This window comes from Puntigrus tetrazona, chromosome 13 (assembly GCF_018831695.1).
Source record: "Puntigrus tetrazona isolate hp1 chromosome 13, ASM1883169v1, whole genome shotgun sequence".
Lineage (NCBI taxonomy): Eukaryota > Metazoa > Chordata > Actinopteri > Cypriniformes > Cyprinidae > Puntigrus > Puntigrus tetrazona.
In genome coordinates this window covers 12,294,205-12,307,913 of record NC_056711.1, presented here as the reverse complement: position 1 = coordinate 12,307,913, position 13,709 = coordinate 12,294,205, and the positions used below count along the sequence as shown (strand labels likewise).

The following is a 13,709-nucleotide window of genomic DNA, read 5'->3' as shown; positions in this document are numbered from 1 at the left end:
ATTCAAATATTACTTTATTGCAGCGTGAAATTAAATTAATGCACACTTGCTGAACATAAGAGACTTAAAAAGTCTTACTTGTCTCAAAGTTGTGAACAGTAGCATATTTCTTTCAGTGAACCATTAACAGAAATCAGAATAGGATCTGGATTTTATATAATTGATTCCTAGTTGTAGCACTGTTGAAAATGTGATGCTTCTCATCCTAATATAGGTATCTTATGTACTTTGATTTTTCATATTGTGTTTATTGCAGTTCAGATGAGGAGCTTGAACAGGGAGAAGGTAAACATGTGTTTGTTTTGTCACACACACACAAGCTATTTCTCATTCTCGTCTCATGAGATTTACAAATCTCTTGAATTTGTATGAATGAATGGCAAAATGGTACCTTTTCTCAGATGATGATTATAAGACTGTAAACTAAACTTTTCTCAGTAGCTGGCAGCCCTGCATCTGTTGATGGAGTCCTAAATGGGGTTCTCAGTCTGCCTGAGGTTCCACGAAAGCAGTACCGCCTGAGTCCAAACCCAGCAGAGAACCAGCAGCTGAAGAACGAGTTCTACTATGAACAGGTGAGAATCTCTACTCATTATGGAGCTGTGATTGGCTTAAATGCCATCTCTTTTATATGGTCTCATTTATGCTTCGTATTTCTCTCTGTTTGTATTAAAGGCACCCAGCGCATCCCTGTGTGTCGCTATACTGACGCTACACAGTGATCACGCAGCCTGCGGGCAGCAGCTGATTGTCCAGTGCCGCTCACTCTCCCGCAAACTGACCAATCCTGAAGTGGATGCACGTCTGTTGACAGATGTGATGCGTCAGCTGCTGTTCAGTGCCAAACTCATGTTTGTAAACGCAGGATGCACCCATGAGCCGGCACTCTGTGACAGGTGAAAAACACATACCTTTACATACAGTACTGTGCAAACATTTTAGGCAGGTGTGAAAAAATGCTGTAAACGAAGAATGCTTTCAAAAATTGAAGTGTTAAACATTTATTTTCATAATTGAACAAAATGCAGTGAATGAACAAAATGGAAATCTAAATCAAATCAATATTTGTTGTGACCACCCTTTGCCTTCAAAATAGCAGCAATTCTTCTAGGTACACTTGCACACAATTTTTGAAGGAACTTGGCTGGTAGGTTTTACTAAACCTCTTGGAGAACTAACCACAGGTCTTATGTAGACGTAGGCTTTCTCACATCCTTCTGTCTCTTCATGTAATCCCAGACACACTTGATGATGTTAAGATCAGGGCTCTGTGGGGGCCATGCCATCACTTCCAGTACTTTTTGTTCTTCTTTACGCTGAAGATAGTTCTTAATGACTTTTGGCTGTATGTTTGGGGTTGCAGAATAAATTTAGAGCCAATCACCTGCCTGTTTCTTTGTGCTTTTTCAAAAGAGCTTGAACAGCACATCTTGAAACACCACTGCTTTGAATTCTTTGTCTGGGAGAGACCTTGTTGATGCAGTATAACTATATTGTGTCTTGTTGCTCTGCTCAGTCTCGCCATGACATGAAACTGTCTTTCCCAACCTCACCTTGGTAGCAGAGTTTGGCTGTTTCTCACCCAGTTTTAATCTTCCTACACAGCTGTTTCTGTTTCAGTTCATGACTGGGTCTCAACCTATGTGTGACATTGATGATTATTAGCACTTGTTTGGTGTAATTGGTTGATCATACACCTGACTGTAATCTTGCAAAATCCCTGAGAGTTGATGTTGGTTTGAAGGCAAAATTATTAACACCAAATATTGATTTGATTTAGATATTTCTGAAAACATTCTTTGTTTAGAAAATCACCAAAAATTTTGAAAAACTTGTTTTTAATTTGCTCTTCATCCACAGCTACATCAGTAAGGTGGATGTGCTGAAGATCTTAGTCACTGCAAACTACAAATACATTCCATCTCTAGACGATATTCAGGAAATGACTGCAGTGACACGTCTGCGAAACCAGCTTTTGGAGGCTGAACACTACCAGCTAGCTGTGGAGGTGAGATTTAAAGTAAACGTTCAATCGTTCAAATGACTGTCATGTCATCATTTACTCAATTCACGATTCTCTTGCTTCTGTTGCACAAAAGGAGATTTTATGTGTGTTCATGCTCCTCCTTTTTTTTTTTTTTTTTTTTTTTTTTTAATACAATGAAAGTGTATGTTGTTTCTAAATCTAGTGACTGTGATTTTGGGTTCAGGTATTTTTTGCAATCAGTTTTTGTTTATAATGCTCAGGTGTCGACTAAGAGTGGGTTAGACCCGAGCGGAGTTTGGCAGGCCTGGGGTATGGCGTCTTTAAAGGCTGGGAATCTGAGCGGGGCCAGGGAGAAGTTTGCCCGCTGTCTAAAAGCACCAGTAGATCGGAACCAGCTAAACCATGGAGTGAGACTTCTGCAGGAGATCGTTCAGCACCTCGAGTCCACAGTCAAACCTACTATCAACACGGTAATGCTAAACCCAGACACAGACTTGATTTGATGAGATCCAAGACTTTTCTTGACTTTTTCCAGAGAAAGTCACACTCATTGTCCTTTTTTTTTTTTTATTATATAGACTGTGGATGAGGACATCCTGGCCTCCTTGCGTGAACTGGAGGAGGCTCTCTCTGATTCTGCTCCTCTAGATGGAGCAGAGGGCAGAGTTCAGCGGTGCGGCTATTATCAGGAGTGTCTGTTTTACCTTCTTACTTATGGCACACATCTAAGCCTCATCAGCTTTTACCTGCGCCATGACTGTCTGAGAGATGCGCTCACCCACATACAGAACAAGGTTCTGAGAAGTTACCGAACACTTTACACCTCATAGTTTTGTATAATTTTATAAATGCCTTTTTTAAATAATTGCTGTTGTTTGAACTTTCTATTTATTAGAATATACTGGTTTAGACTGTTTTTAACATTGATGATACATCAGAAAGTGCTTTTGACACTAAAACCTAGTTTAATGGCTTCTGAAGTTTCAGCATCACCATCACTGGAATAAAATGAGTGATTATAAATACTTCTACAGTATTTTAAATAAAATAAATGCAGACTTGGTGAACATTAGATACTTCTTTCAGAACACTAAAATTAACATTTTTTGTTTTATACAACGTATGAGGAACATGTATTTTTATATTTATAACGTTTCTTTTTTTTTTTAAATTTCTGTTTCTAGGAGTGTTCAGAGGATGTGTTTCAGGAGGGCATCTTTCAGCCTTGTCTTGAGCGTGGACGGTTGGGGGCTCTGCAGGGTCTGTTGGAAACTCTGGACCCCACACTAGAGACCTGGGGCCGTTACCTTCTTTCAGCCTGTCAGTTACTCCAGCGCAGGGGACACTACCACTCTCTGTACCAACTTCAGCAGTTCATGATGGTGCTTAAAAACACAGATGCGCATATTCTTCCTTTCTCTGTAGCATGCTGCTGTAATTTTATCCCCTTTCCTTGTAGGATCACATTCGTGCTGCTATGACCTGTATCCGCTTCTTTTCTCACGGTGCTCAGTCATATCTGCAGCTGGGAGAACAACAGCGCTGGCTGATCCGAGCCAAAGAGCACCTGAGAACGTACCTGCAGGAACAACAGAGCCGCAGGAAATCACACAGCTCCTCTTTCAGGAAAAAAATGAGCTCCGCTGATGTCTCCAGGTATTAATCAGTTTAAATTTCTTAGTCAAACGGATTTTAAAATTATATTTATTGGAGGGAATTGAAACACAGCCAGATGCAAACTGCATGCCGACTTGTAGTTAATGTAATGTACTACTATTTGCATTATGTATAATAACATACACTGGATTAGAATATAAGAGTTTCATTGCTCTGTATTTTGGCTTTGGGCTGTTCTAATGTTATAAAACATAAATGTTGCAGACACATACACACAATTGAGCTGCAGTTGGAAGTGACACGCTTCTTACATCGCTGTGAAAGCTCACCATCCAGGACAGCTGTAGGCTCTGCCCTCACTGGGAACAGTGCTCCACCCACTCTGTTTGGAAACAGCCCCATGAAGGTGGATGTGGCCTGCAAGGTGAGCTATGAAAACATGCTCTTCTGTAAAAACACAGTACTTTTGCCACGTCCCCTTCCATATTTCTAAAGGTGTGGATCTGGTCTGTCAAAGGTTTAAAGGTCTGTTAAAATGACTGGATTTCACCTGTGAACACTCACAGTATAATAGTAATCGTAACCACACCATAATTTTTTTAGGTGCATTCAAGACAGCTTTTGACGTCTTGCATTTATAGGATAGAATTTATTATAGTAAGGGGAGAGTGGAAATGCTGCATATCTTTTAAAAAAAAGAAGTAAGAAATATTTTGATGAGCTATTTCAAATGGATGTCTAAAATGAATTAATATATTTCTGCTCTTTTCTGGTCTGTGTTACGTGTGTATATTATGTTTGTAAGTGTTTAACTGTAAGTATTTCCCTGAATGGATTTCAGACTGATTACGTGAGCTGATTGTTTTGAATTCCGCAAGCATAAGTGTGTATGAGTAATGCATATTGTGGAAAAAGATATGTATGGATGTGGTTTACAGCATTAACTTTACAGGTTTTCTAAACAAACAAACAAACAAAAAAAAAATCATATTTCATTATATACACTACATGCATTGGCTAATGCAGATTAGATTTTTTTTTTTATATACTAACCAGATTTGAAGGTGGCCCAGATCAGGTGCTTTTGCTGTTTACATGAATCTAGTCTAGATCTAGTCTGTGCCAAATATGTAAACTACCATTCAAAGGTTTGGGGTTTATTAAGTTTTTTTTAATTTTTTTTATTTGGATTAAAAATGCAGAATAATCAGAATTATTATTATTATTATTATTATTATTATTATTACAATTTTAAAAGTTTTTTAATTTTAGTGCTGTCAAACAATGAATCGCATCCAAAATAAATGTTTGTTTTCATCATATATGTGTGTGCACACACATAATGTATATATTGTGAAAATATATCTTTATATAAAAAATATATATTCACACATTATTTAATCAGAAACTTTTCATTATTTTGAATGTGATTAATCGTTTGACAGCACTAATATATTCCTCATTTATTCGTGGCAAAACTTTCAGCAGCAGAATTACTTCAGTTTTCAGGTGTCACATGATAGTTTACAAATCATTGCAATATGCTAATGATTATCAGTGTTGAAATTTTTTTTTAGTATTTTGCTATATCTTTTGTAACCATATAAATTTATTTACTGTCTCTTTACTGTCAATTTTATTAAAAATAATTCTGTTTAAATAAACAATTCAAAATCTTAACTGAGCCCAAATTTTTAAATGGTAGTGTGTGTATAAAAAGTCAAAACTGGTTGACAGTGCATTGTGGCATAAATCTAACCAAGACTAAAGATGAAATCTACATGAAACGAATAAAAACACATCTCTCAAACACTGTAACCTCTTTCTGCATATTGTACAGGTGATGCTGGGAGGCAAGAACATCGAGGAAGGTTTTGGCATTGCATATCGAGTTATACAGGTAAGCAGTTACAGACTGAATCCTTGTCTCATTCACATTTGATTCTGATTCTCTTTTTCTTTAATGTGATGCAGGACTTCCAGCTTGAGGCCCTGGCAGTGTACATACGGGTCGGACAGCGCCTTGTCCGGCAGCGTCAGTACTCATCTGTGCGGCAGCTTCTGAAGTGTGTAGGGGAGTCCGGGACAGCATCTAAACATGACTGTGACGCTATTGTGCTCAGCTGTGTTTCAGTGGCTGATAAGAGTCCAGCTGATGTGAGTTATATGAGCATCTCAAAAATGTTTTTTTGTCATTTAATTCAAAAAGCAAACGTTTGTATCCACCTTTTTCCTTAATGCAGTAGTAAGTCTTAGGGTGAGGCTTTAGATTTTTTTAGCAGCTATAGGTAAATAACGAGGAGAATAACAACGCGCAGTAAACAGTTTGCGCTATAAAGTCTTCTGGAAAGTCTTCATAATTAAAGATAATACCAATTTTCAATATCAAGCAGCAAAACAAGCTTTTTGTATAGCTAAAAATATCTGGAGACTGATGAGACCGAACGCAAGGCCCATAGTGTTTACAAATGGCAGTGTCCCTTTTTCCCTCGAGGTGGATGTTCTAAATTCGTTGCACACAAACTGATTATTATTATTTTTGTTTTACATTTTGATTGTTACGAGTAATAACTTAAAATTTAAAAGTATCTTTTCACTCAGTATGTCAAAAAATGCGAATATTTCATTTTTATCGTTTAGTTCGATTTTGAACTACTGACTTTGACAGTTGTCGAGAAGACGACAGGCTGTTGACAGAGTGCTGTATAGAAATACATTCATAGAAAGTGTGGTAGGACTAGGTTCACAATGAACAGGGATGACCACAGACTAGGGAAGATTGTCAGGAAAAGTCGATTCAAGAACTTGCTTCACGAGAAGTGGACAGAAGCCTGCACGTCAAGAGTCACCTGTTCAGACGTCTTGAGGAAATGAGCTACACTTTCATTTTTACATTTTACCAGCCATTCCTGAACTAGAAACAACGCAAAAAGAAAAAGAACTGGACTGGGGCTTTTCCTTTTGAAATCAAGGTCCCAGAGTCTAGAGGAAAAGATAGAGATATAGAGAGGCATCCAAGCTGCTTCAGTGTGAAGTCAGTGATGTATTTGGAGAGCTCTGGCTGCTGTGTCTACCAGAAGATTTTAGAGCACTATCTGCTGACAAGCTTTATAGAGATGCTGATTTCATTTTCCAGCAGACTTTAGCACTTGCCCACCTTGCAAACAATGGTTTCCTGTCCATAATATTACCGTGCTTGATTGGCCAGCCAACTCACCTGACCTAAAGCCAACAGATAATCTATAACAGGGGTGTCAAACTCAATTCCTGGAGGGCCGGAGCCCTGCAGAGTTTAGATTCAACCCTGCTAAATCACATATACTATGCATGTCTGAAGTACTTGATTAGCTGGATCAGGTGTGTTTAATTAGGGTTGCATCTAAACTCTGCAGGGCTCCGGCCCTCCAGGAATTGAGTTTGACACCCCTGATCTATAAGGTATTGTTAGAAGGAAGTAACATCCGACCAAACAATACAGATGAGCTGATGGCCACTATCAAAGCAACCTGGGCTTCAATAACACCTCAGCAGTGCCACAGGCTGATAATTTTCATGCCATGCCACATTGAAGCAGTAATTTATTTATGCAAAAGGTGCCCCAACCTAGTATTGAGTGCATAATTAAACCTATTTTGGAGTTGACTGATCTTTTCAGATAAAGATTTAAAAATTTTCCTCAACTGTAAATTGTAGCAATTAGAATTAAAATATCTTATTTCAGTTTGTGTGCAATGAATCTAGACTATAAAAACGTTTGTATATAAAGTGTGTATTTAAGAATAATAATAAATAAATATAAATTTTGCTTTTCTTTTGCTTAGGCTAAAGAACTAGAGGGCCTGATTCTGGAATCTAAGAGTCCAGAAAACAAGGTATGGTTTCTCACTTTCTGTTTTTTTTCCTCACACTTTTTTTGCTCTCATTCACACTGGTTTCTTTCTCATGTTCTCTCTGTAGATAAAGGCATATCTTCAGTGCAGTAAGCTGCGGGCAGCGTATCTCCAGGCTGTGAAGCTTGAGCTTGTGAAGGCTGCACCATTTGTACAGGATGTGATGCGGGCCGCTGAGAGCTCTGGTGACTCTGTAATGCACGACATCTGCCGCCAGTGGCTCTCAGAGCATCAGGAACGAGCGTCACGGCAACGACAAGGCAATAACTGATAACCACTACCAGTTTCTGTTGTGATCTCTAATCCATGTTGCTCAGTGAAGGATTCTGCTATGGTTTGATTTGCTGGAGTGATATTACATGCAGGAAATGAATCACCATTGTGCCGCTTTTGTTACATCGTGTCTATTCACAATCTGTCTGAAGTTGGGATCAGTCCAACTATCAAACCTCATCCACTAAGAATCTGATGAAGTGAGAAAAAGGCCTCTCGATCTACTGGTCTCCATCAGAAAAAAAAATTCACATCTCTGTTTTTTAGTATTTGACAGAGCTTTCCTCTTACCTCAGGAAAAGGGATTTTTCTTCTAATCACTGTGACTAAATGTCCTCCTGATGGAACAAGGTCATATGGTAGTGAAGTTCTGTCTGCCATTAAATTAATTCTTATCTGAGTTCATGGCAAGTTTGCAATGGTGCCACTATAAATTAAGTGTCGCATCAGTTTATTTTGGTCTTCGGTGAGAGATTGCAATCAGATGTGGTTGGACTACAAAATGTATTGTTAAAAGGGAGGATGCGATTTACAGGCATTAGGACGAGGGAGTGCTGAGAACAAATATATGCAGTGACTTAGATACTGCGTAACTCTAAACTAACAGTTACAATTGGAAAGTAAGGGATTCTGAGTATACCGTTGCGATTTTTGAAATATACTGTATCAGTGAAATGTTGTTTACGTGTTTGTCTATAACACAGTTCTACAGTTAATGCCCTGAAATGATGTGCACTCTTTATGAATGTGTATGAGAGGGTGTGTGTATATATTTACAGTGTGTTAATCAGATTAAACTGTCTCTGACCCTCCTGTAATGTTTCATATTGTAAACTCTGTGAATGTGTGTAAGTTTTATTGTGTAACGGTAATCACAGTTTAAAAAGGAGAGGTGCTTCCTGCTTTTTAGGTATACTGTAAAGGGCTATTTCACCCAAAAATGAAAATTGTCATTTACTGATGTACATGTTATTCCAAACCTGTATGACTTTAATCTTATGTTCTACAGACAAAAGCAAGTCATACATGTTTGGAATGACATGACGTTCAGTAAATGACAGAATAAACATTTTTAGGTGGACAATTCCTTTAAGGAGCTGTGTTTGTTTACAAGGCCTATGCATGTACTAAAATCAATGAGACTGTTACAGCAGTGTTGCCAAAGAAATTGATATACCTGTGTCTGAATCCAATTAGAGTCACAAACAGATGTCTCTTAAAGGGTGATATTAAAATTATTAAAATAGAAAATAAAAGTTATTAAAATATAATTATCTATACAAAACAATACTTCAATCTAACAATGAATTATCTATTTCTTTTTTTTATTTTGAATAATTTTTAAATAATTGTTTTAATAACGATTGTGTATTTGTATATTTTAGCAAATAAAGAAAGAAAGGAAAATACAGAAATTATTCTTTTTTTTTTTTTACTGTATTTATTTAAATATTCATCTCTGGTCATGTATGTACCACAGTAGTTAAAAGCACATCTGTATAAAAGACTTCAAATATGCAGCTTCATGTGACAATACTGAGATGGGAGTTAAAGCAGCGTTCAAAATACAAACAGAATAAAACAGTGAATTTAAAATTCTTCACAGATTTGTTCTAGAGTCAAAAGAAACTAATGCATGTCACAAGGGCATGATAGAAGAAAACTGTCAGAAAGAACAAGGTTGGTTGTGCTAGCATGAAATTGAGAAAATGTACACAAGTGTATTAAAACCAAATAAGACAAAAGAAGTCTAATTACTGAAAATATGGAAGGGTGGAAAAAAAACGAGAAAAAAGCAGGTCAAATTAATGTTTCAGTCCCACTCAATCCCAAGTAATTCACAGCTTACATCCCACAGTTTCCGTGCCGTTTCCTCATTACGTCCCTGAGGAGCCACGAAAGCAGGGGCACAATCACTGTGTGGGAAAGACAGAGAGAGGTTTATTAACATACCGATACCAGAAACTATGATGATTTTAACAGGCAATGCTGTTATATGACTTGGAATATAGTGAATGTATTCTCATCCTTGTGTTGTTCCAAACTTGTATGACACTGTGCAGCACTAAATAAGATAAAATATAAAATAATTAAAAATGCCTCTGTGTTGTTTGGTTTTTGTTTTGGTCCAGACAGTCAGTGGTAACCAAAGCACAGTATCAGGACACATGCGTATTCTCTCGGCTCAGTGTAAACAAGACCAGCATATGCGTGTTCCACCAAGGTCCCTTCAAGGCAATGGCGTCATTGAAATGGCTCTCAAGCATACACATGCAGCTCCTGTCCAAAATTCTTTAAATCTGTTGACCAAACTTACAACAAAATCTGACAACAACCAGATATAAATGTTGTTTCTTTTGCTCAGCCTAAAAAAGGTTAGCACTTGTCTTGGAATGCTTACTGTTTCTATAAAAACCAGGACTTTTCTAACAGCAAGATTTTACCAATTAGCCATACTGAGCTTCAAAACTGTATATATATATATATATATATATATATATATATATATATATATATATATATATATATATATATATATATGACTTATCTTTGGTTTAATCCACGTATCAAGATAACTTACTCTCCAAAATGGCGGCACGCCGGGGCAGATGGGATAAGGAGGACACGAATTGTTGAATAAAGTTGCTATTTTGGAGTGTTTTTTCCGCTCAAAAAGTATTTTCTTAGGTTCGAAAATTTACAGTTGAACCACTGATGTCCGATTGACTATTTTACTCGCCATATTAGCTGTTTCTGTGCCTGGGGACGTTTTAGCTGTGTCAGAAAGTTCCCGGATTTCATCAAAAATATCTTAATTTGTGTTGCTAAGATGAATGAAGGTCTAACTGGTTTGGAATAAAACGAGGGTGAGTAATTAAGTTTGGGGCGAACTGTCCCTTTAAACGAACCAATTGCCAGGTGTGCTGTAACGTTACCTGAAATGTTTGCCTGAGATTGACTGGATCTCCTCGGCGACGGCGCAGTAGACAGACGTCTGAGCTCCTTCCTTCGGGGTCTTCAGGAACATGGAGAAGACGGCGAACAGCAGCGACATCGCAGTAGAGTGACGCACCAGCTCGGACCTCACCGTTCCCGGGTGCACGGAGTTCACTGTCACGTTTGACCCTAATGCGGAACGAGTCAGACTGGCATCTGTTGGGATTCCACTTTTCTTTTTTAGATTCGTGTTTTCTTTGTACATCAGTACTCACCGTGGAGCCGGCGCGCTAGCTCGCGTGTGAAAAGCACGTTAGCAAGCTTGCTCTGGCAGTAAGCAAGCCCGCTGTTGTAGCTGCCCTGGCTGTGCAAGTCATGGAATCGAATCCAACCGAAATTATGTGCCAGTGAAGACACCACCACGACTCGCGAAGGAGCGCTACGCTTTAGCAGACCAATGAGGAGGTTTGTGAGCAGAAAGTGGCCTGAATGAAAAGTGCAGAAGTGAGTCAAAACCTATTTTAGTGTATTCATGCACTAAATTAGTATTTATTTATATTTTGAATTCAACTTAATTTGTAGATTTATACAAAATATTTTTAATAAGCTTTATTTTTTGTTCAGCTCAGGTTTTAGTAAACAATTTGAACTTTTTTTTTATTTCGGTTGTCTGGCAAGGCGTTTAATTCGATATTTAGATTTTATTTTATTTACACTTTACTTCATATAACGAAAACATTTTTACAATTTTACATTTTTAGTTAACATTAACAACACTGAATGTTTTTAAATCTGTCCTGCCATAATTATACTGCGAATACAACGCAAGTGTACTTTTATCTTTATAATAAACAAAAAAATGTAGTTTCATAATTATTTTTTTAATTTAATTAAATTAATTTTAACAGTAACAACACTGCATAACATCTGTTTTAAAGTGCCCCTATTATGGATTTTTGTGTACTGTGTATTATTATTGTTTCTGAAATGAAAGAGTCAACTTTGAATAATTGAAACAAGTCGTTTTTAAAATGAGTCCCAAGCAGTTTAATTTTAATTATATATATAATTTTTAATTATAAAGGAAATTAAAGTGTTATTTTGACCTGTTGTCAGCCTGTTGTCTTGAACTCCCAAAAGAAAAATATGAAACTTTCATAACCCATAAAATAGGGACACTTTTAAGTAAATAAATGTGTAAAAATTTAACTTACAGAAGATATGTAAACTATGTTTTTATCATATCTGATTTTCTTTCCAAACAAACTTTTGCCAATTAATTTTACTATAATGTTTCCTGAAATCATTCCTGACAGGTTTTGACGAAGAAAATTCACTTTCCAGTTGGCTGACATGTATTAATATAAAGCTGAGTATTAGTTACACTTACCCAAATGATTGACCCCTATATGCATCTCAAAGCCATCGACTGTCTTCATGTAAGGACACATCATGATACCAGCATTATTGATGAGTATGTGCAGGTGATCAACCTCTAAATGAAGAAAAAAAAAGTCATGAGGTGTGAACTCAAATATCTAAGACTTTTGGTTGTTGGTTGTTGTTTGCACTGTATACCTCGCAGGAATCTCTGAGCAAAGGCTCTGATGGAGCAGATGTCAGCCAGGTCCAGCTCTCTCACCTCCACTTTAGCTCCACCCACTCGTGTACGGATCTCTGTCGCCGCCTCTTCGCCTTTCTCCACATCACGACACGCCAGGATCACACGCGCACCTTTCAGCAAGCAGGACTGAAGTGTTAACATATATTTAAACTGCAGTAATAAAAATGTTTCACTAGGCATTTCTATAGATGTAAAGACGTTGAAGAGTCAGACCTCGAGAGGCCAAATCCAAAGCTGTTTCCTTCCCGATTCCCGAGTTTGCTCCTGTGATCAAAGCAACTTTTCCATCTAACCGGGCTGTGGATCGACACCCTCCTCCTGCTGCATATTTTCTACACAAACATTAAAACATATTATAAAGAGCATCACAGAAAGACTGAAAACAGACAAAATGTATACTTTTATTCATGGCTGTCTGATTGGTTAGTTGGGGCAGCCAGTGTATCTGAAACAGGAACTAGGTAACAGCTCATCCATGAATCTGTTCTTTTCATGTTCAGGTCTCTCTTATTCTATATAAAGAACTATATATATATATATATATATATATATATATATATATATATATATATATAGTTATATAATATAATTGTAGTATAGTCATAGAAAAACAAAATTGTATCCACTTTAACTGATTTATTTATTTTTTTTAGAACAGGCACTCCTAAACAATGATTATATGTATTCAGCCAACACTTCTAGCTGTCGAGGGACTCATCCCACGCAGAAAGCTTTCGCCAAACCACTGGAGCCAATGACCAATGACGCAGCGCCGTAACGCAGATGGGCGGGGCGACTCCGCCCAGCCTGCCATTCTATTGGTCGTTTTCTAGAGCAGCTCATGTCAAGTGGAGGCGTTTCCACCACGGGACAACCATCAAAATAGTGGCGAGCGCCTTTTACACTCGATAAATAAAATCGTGTTATATGTATAACGTGTAACCTGTTATTTAAAGGTCGTGTTCAGTTCGATTAACAGTATTGACTATTTAACAAGATTTTAATTGTCATTCTTACTGCTCTGGGCTGTGCGCTTCATTGGCTGCAATGCTTTCTTTACATCCATAGACTGGGATTTCTGTAGTCTTTCACATTATAATTTTTTCATCCCTTCTGCACATTATGCTTTTGTGTATGAATCTTGCCTGACTGAACGTATGCATGGGCGCAGTCTTTATAAAATGAATGAGACTGAATAGCATAAATCTTTCTCGACAAAATGACAGTATTGCTTACCTGATTTGAGGAGAAAACAACCTTAAAATCAGCGCGACCACCCCTAAACCAGCCGTAATAACCACGAGCATAAGCATTATGAAACTGCCTGCTTTGCTCCTGTCTGTATCTGTCGGTGTGAATGTGTTCAGCCTCCCACTCGCAT

At 37.6% G+C, this 13,709-nt stretch overlaps 2 protein-coding genes across 7 annotated transcripts in view; one reads left to right on the top strand and one right to left on the bottom strand.

The window, feature by feature from the left end:
- zfyve26 (zinc finger, FYVE domain containing 26) overlaps positions 1 to 9,685 on the top strand; it is a 24,473-nt gene extending 14,788 nt beyond the window's left edge. For 2 of the 6 annotated variants that reach the window (XM_043254983.1, XM_043254981.1), the window contains exons 29-42: positions 257 to 285; positions 439 to 575; positions 676 to 896; positions 1,861 to 2,008; positions 2,248 to 2,457; positions 2,566 to 2,781; positions 3,172 to 3,369; positions 3,447 to 3,643; positions 3,869 to 4,028; positions 4,410 to 4,418; positions 5,445 to 5,504; positions 5,579 to 5,761; positions 7,426 to 7,476; positions 7,562 to 9,685. In XM_043254983.1, the coding sequence (XP_043110918.1) occupies positions 257 to 285; positions 439 to 575; positions 676 to 896; positions 1,861 to 2,008; positions 2,248 to 2,457; positions 2,566 to 2,781; positions 3,172 to 3,369; positions 3,447 to 3,643; positions 3,869 to 4,028; positions 4,410 to 4,418; positions 5,445 to 5,504; positions 5,579 to 5,761; positions 7,426 to 7,476; positions 7,562 to 7,765 (2,023 nt within the window). In that variant the 3' untranslated portion in view covers positions 7,766 to 9,685. The remainder of the gene's footprint in view (positions 1 to 256; positions 286 to 438; positions 576 to 675; positions 897 to 1,860; positions 2,009 to 2,247; positions 2,458 to 2,565; positions 2,782 to 3,171; positions 3,370 to 3,446; positions 3,644 to 3,868; positions 4,029 to 4,409; positions 4,419 to 5,444; positions 5,505 to 5,578; positions 5,762 to 7,425; positions 7,477 to 7,561) is intronic. The other 4 variants (XM_043254986.1, XM_043254984.1, XM_043254982.1 and 1 more) reach the window with 3 other exon arrangements.
- rdh12 (retinol dehydrogenase 12) lies at positions 9,189 to 13,709 on the bottom strand. Its single transcript, XM_043254990.1, has 7 exons — positions 13,565 to 13,709; positions 12,542 to 12,660; positions 12,283 to 12,438; positions 12,095 to 12,199; positions 10,980 to 11,189; positions 10,704 to 10,893; positions 9,189 to 9,683 (listed from the first exon to the last, which is right to left on the bottom strand). The coding sequence occupies exons 1-7, from the start codon at positions 13,639 to 13,641 to the stop codon at positions 9,581 to 9,583; spliced, it is 960 nt and encodes a 319-aa protein (XP_043110925.1). The 5' UTR covers positions 13,642 to 13,709; the 3' UTR covers positions 9,189 to 9,580.

Excerpts from the sequence above, each read along its gene's own strand:
- rdh12 (XM_043254990.1), bottom strand. The coding sequence starts at position 13,641 with ATGCTTATGCTCGTGGTTATTACGGCTGGTTTAGGGGTGGTCGCGCTG. Across the intron at positions 12,439-12,541 it reads TTTGGATTTGGCCTCTCGAG|GTGCGCGTGTGATCCTGGCG; the intron begins GTCTGACTCTTC and ends GCTTGCTGAAAG. Across the intron at positions 9,684-10,703 it reads ATCTCAGGCAAACATTTCAG|TGATTGTGCCCCTGCTTTCG; the intron begins GTAACGTTACAG and ends TTTCCCACACAG.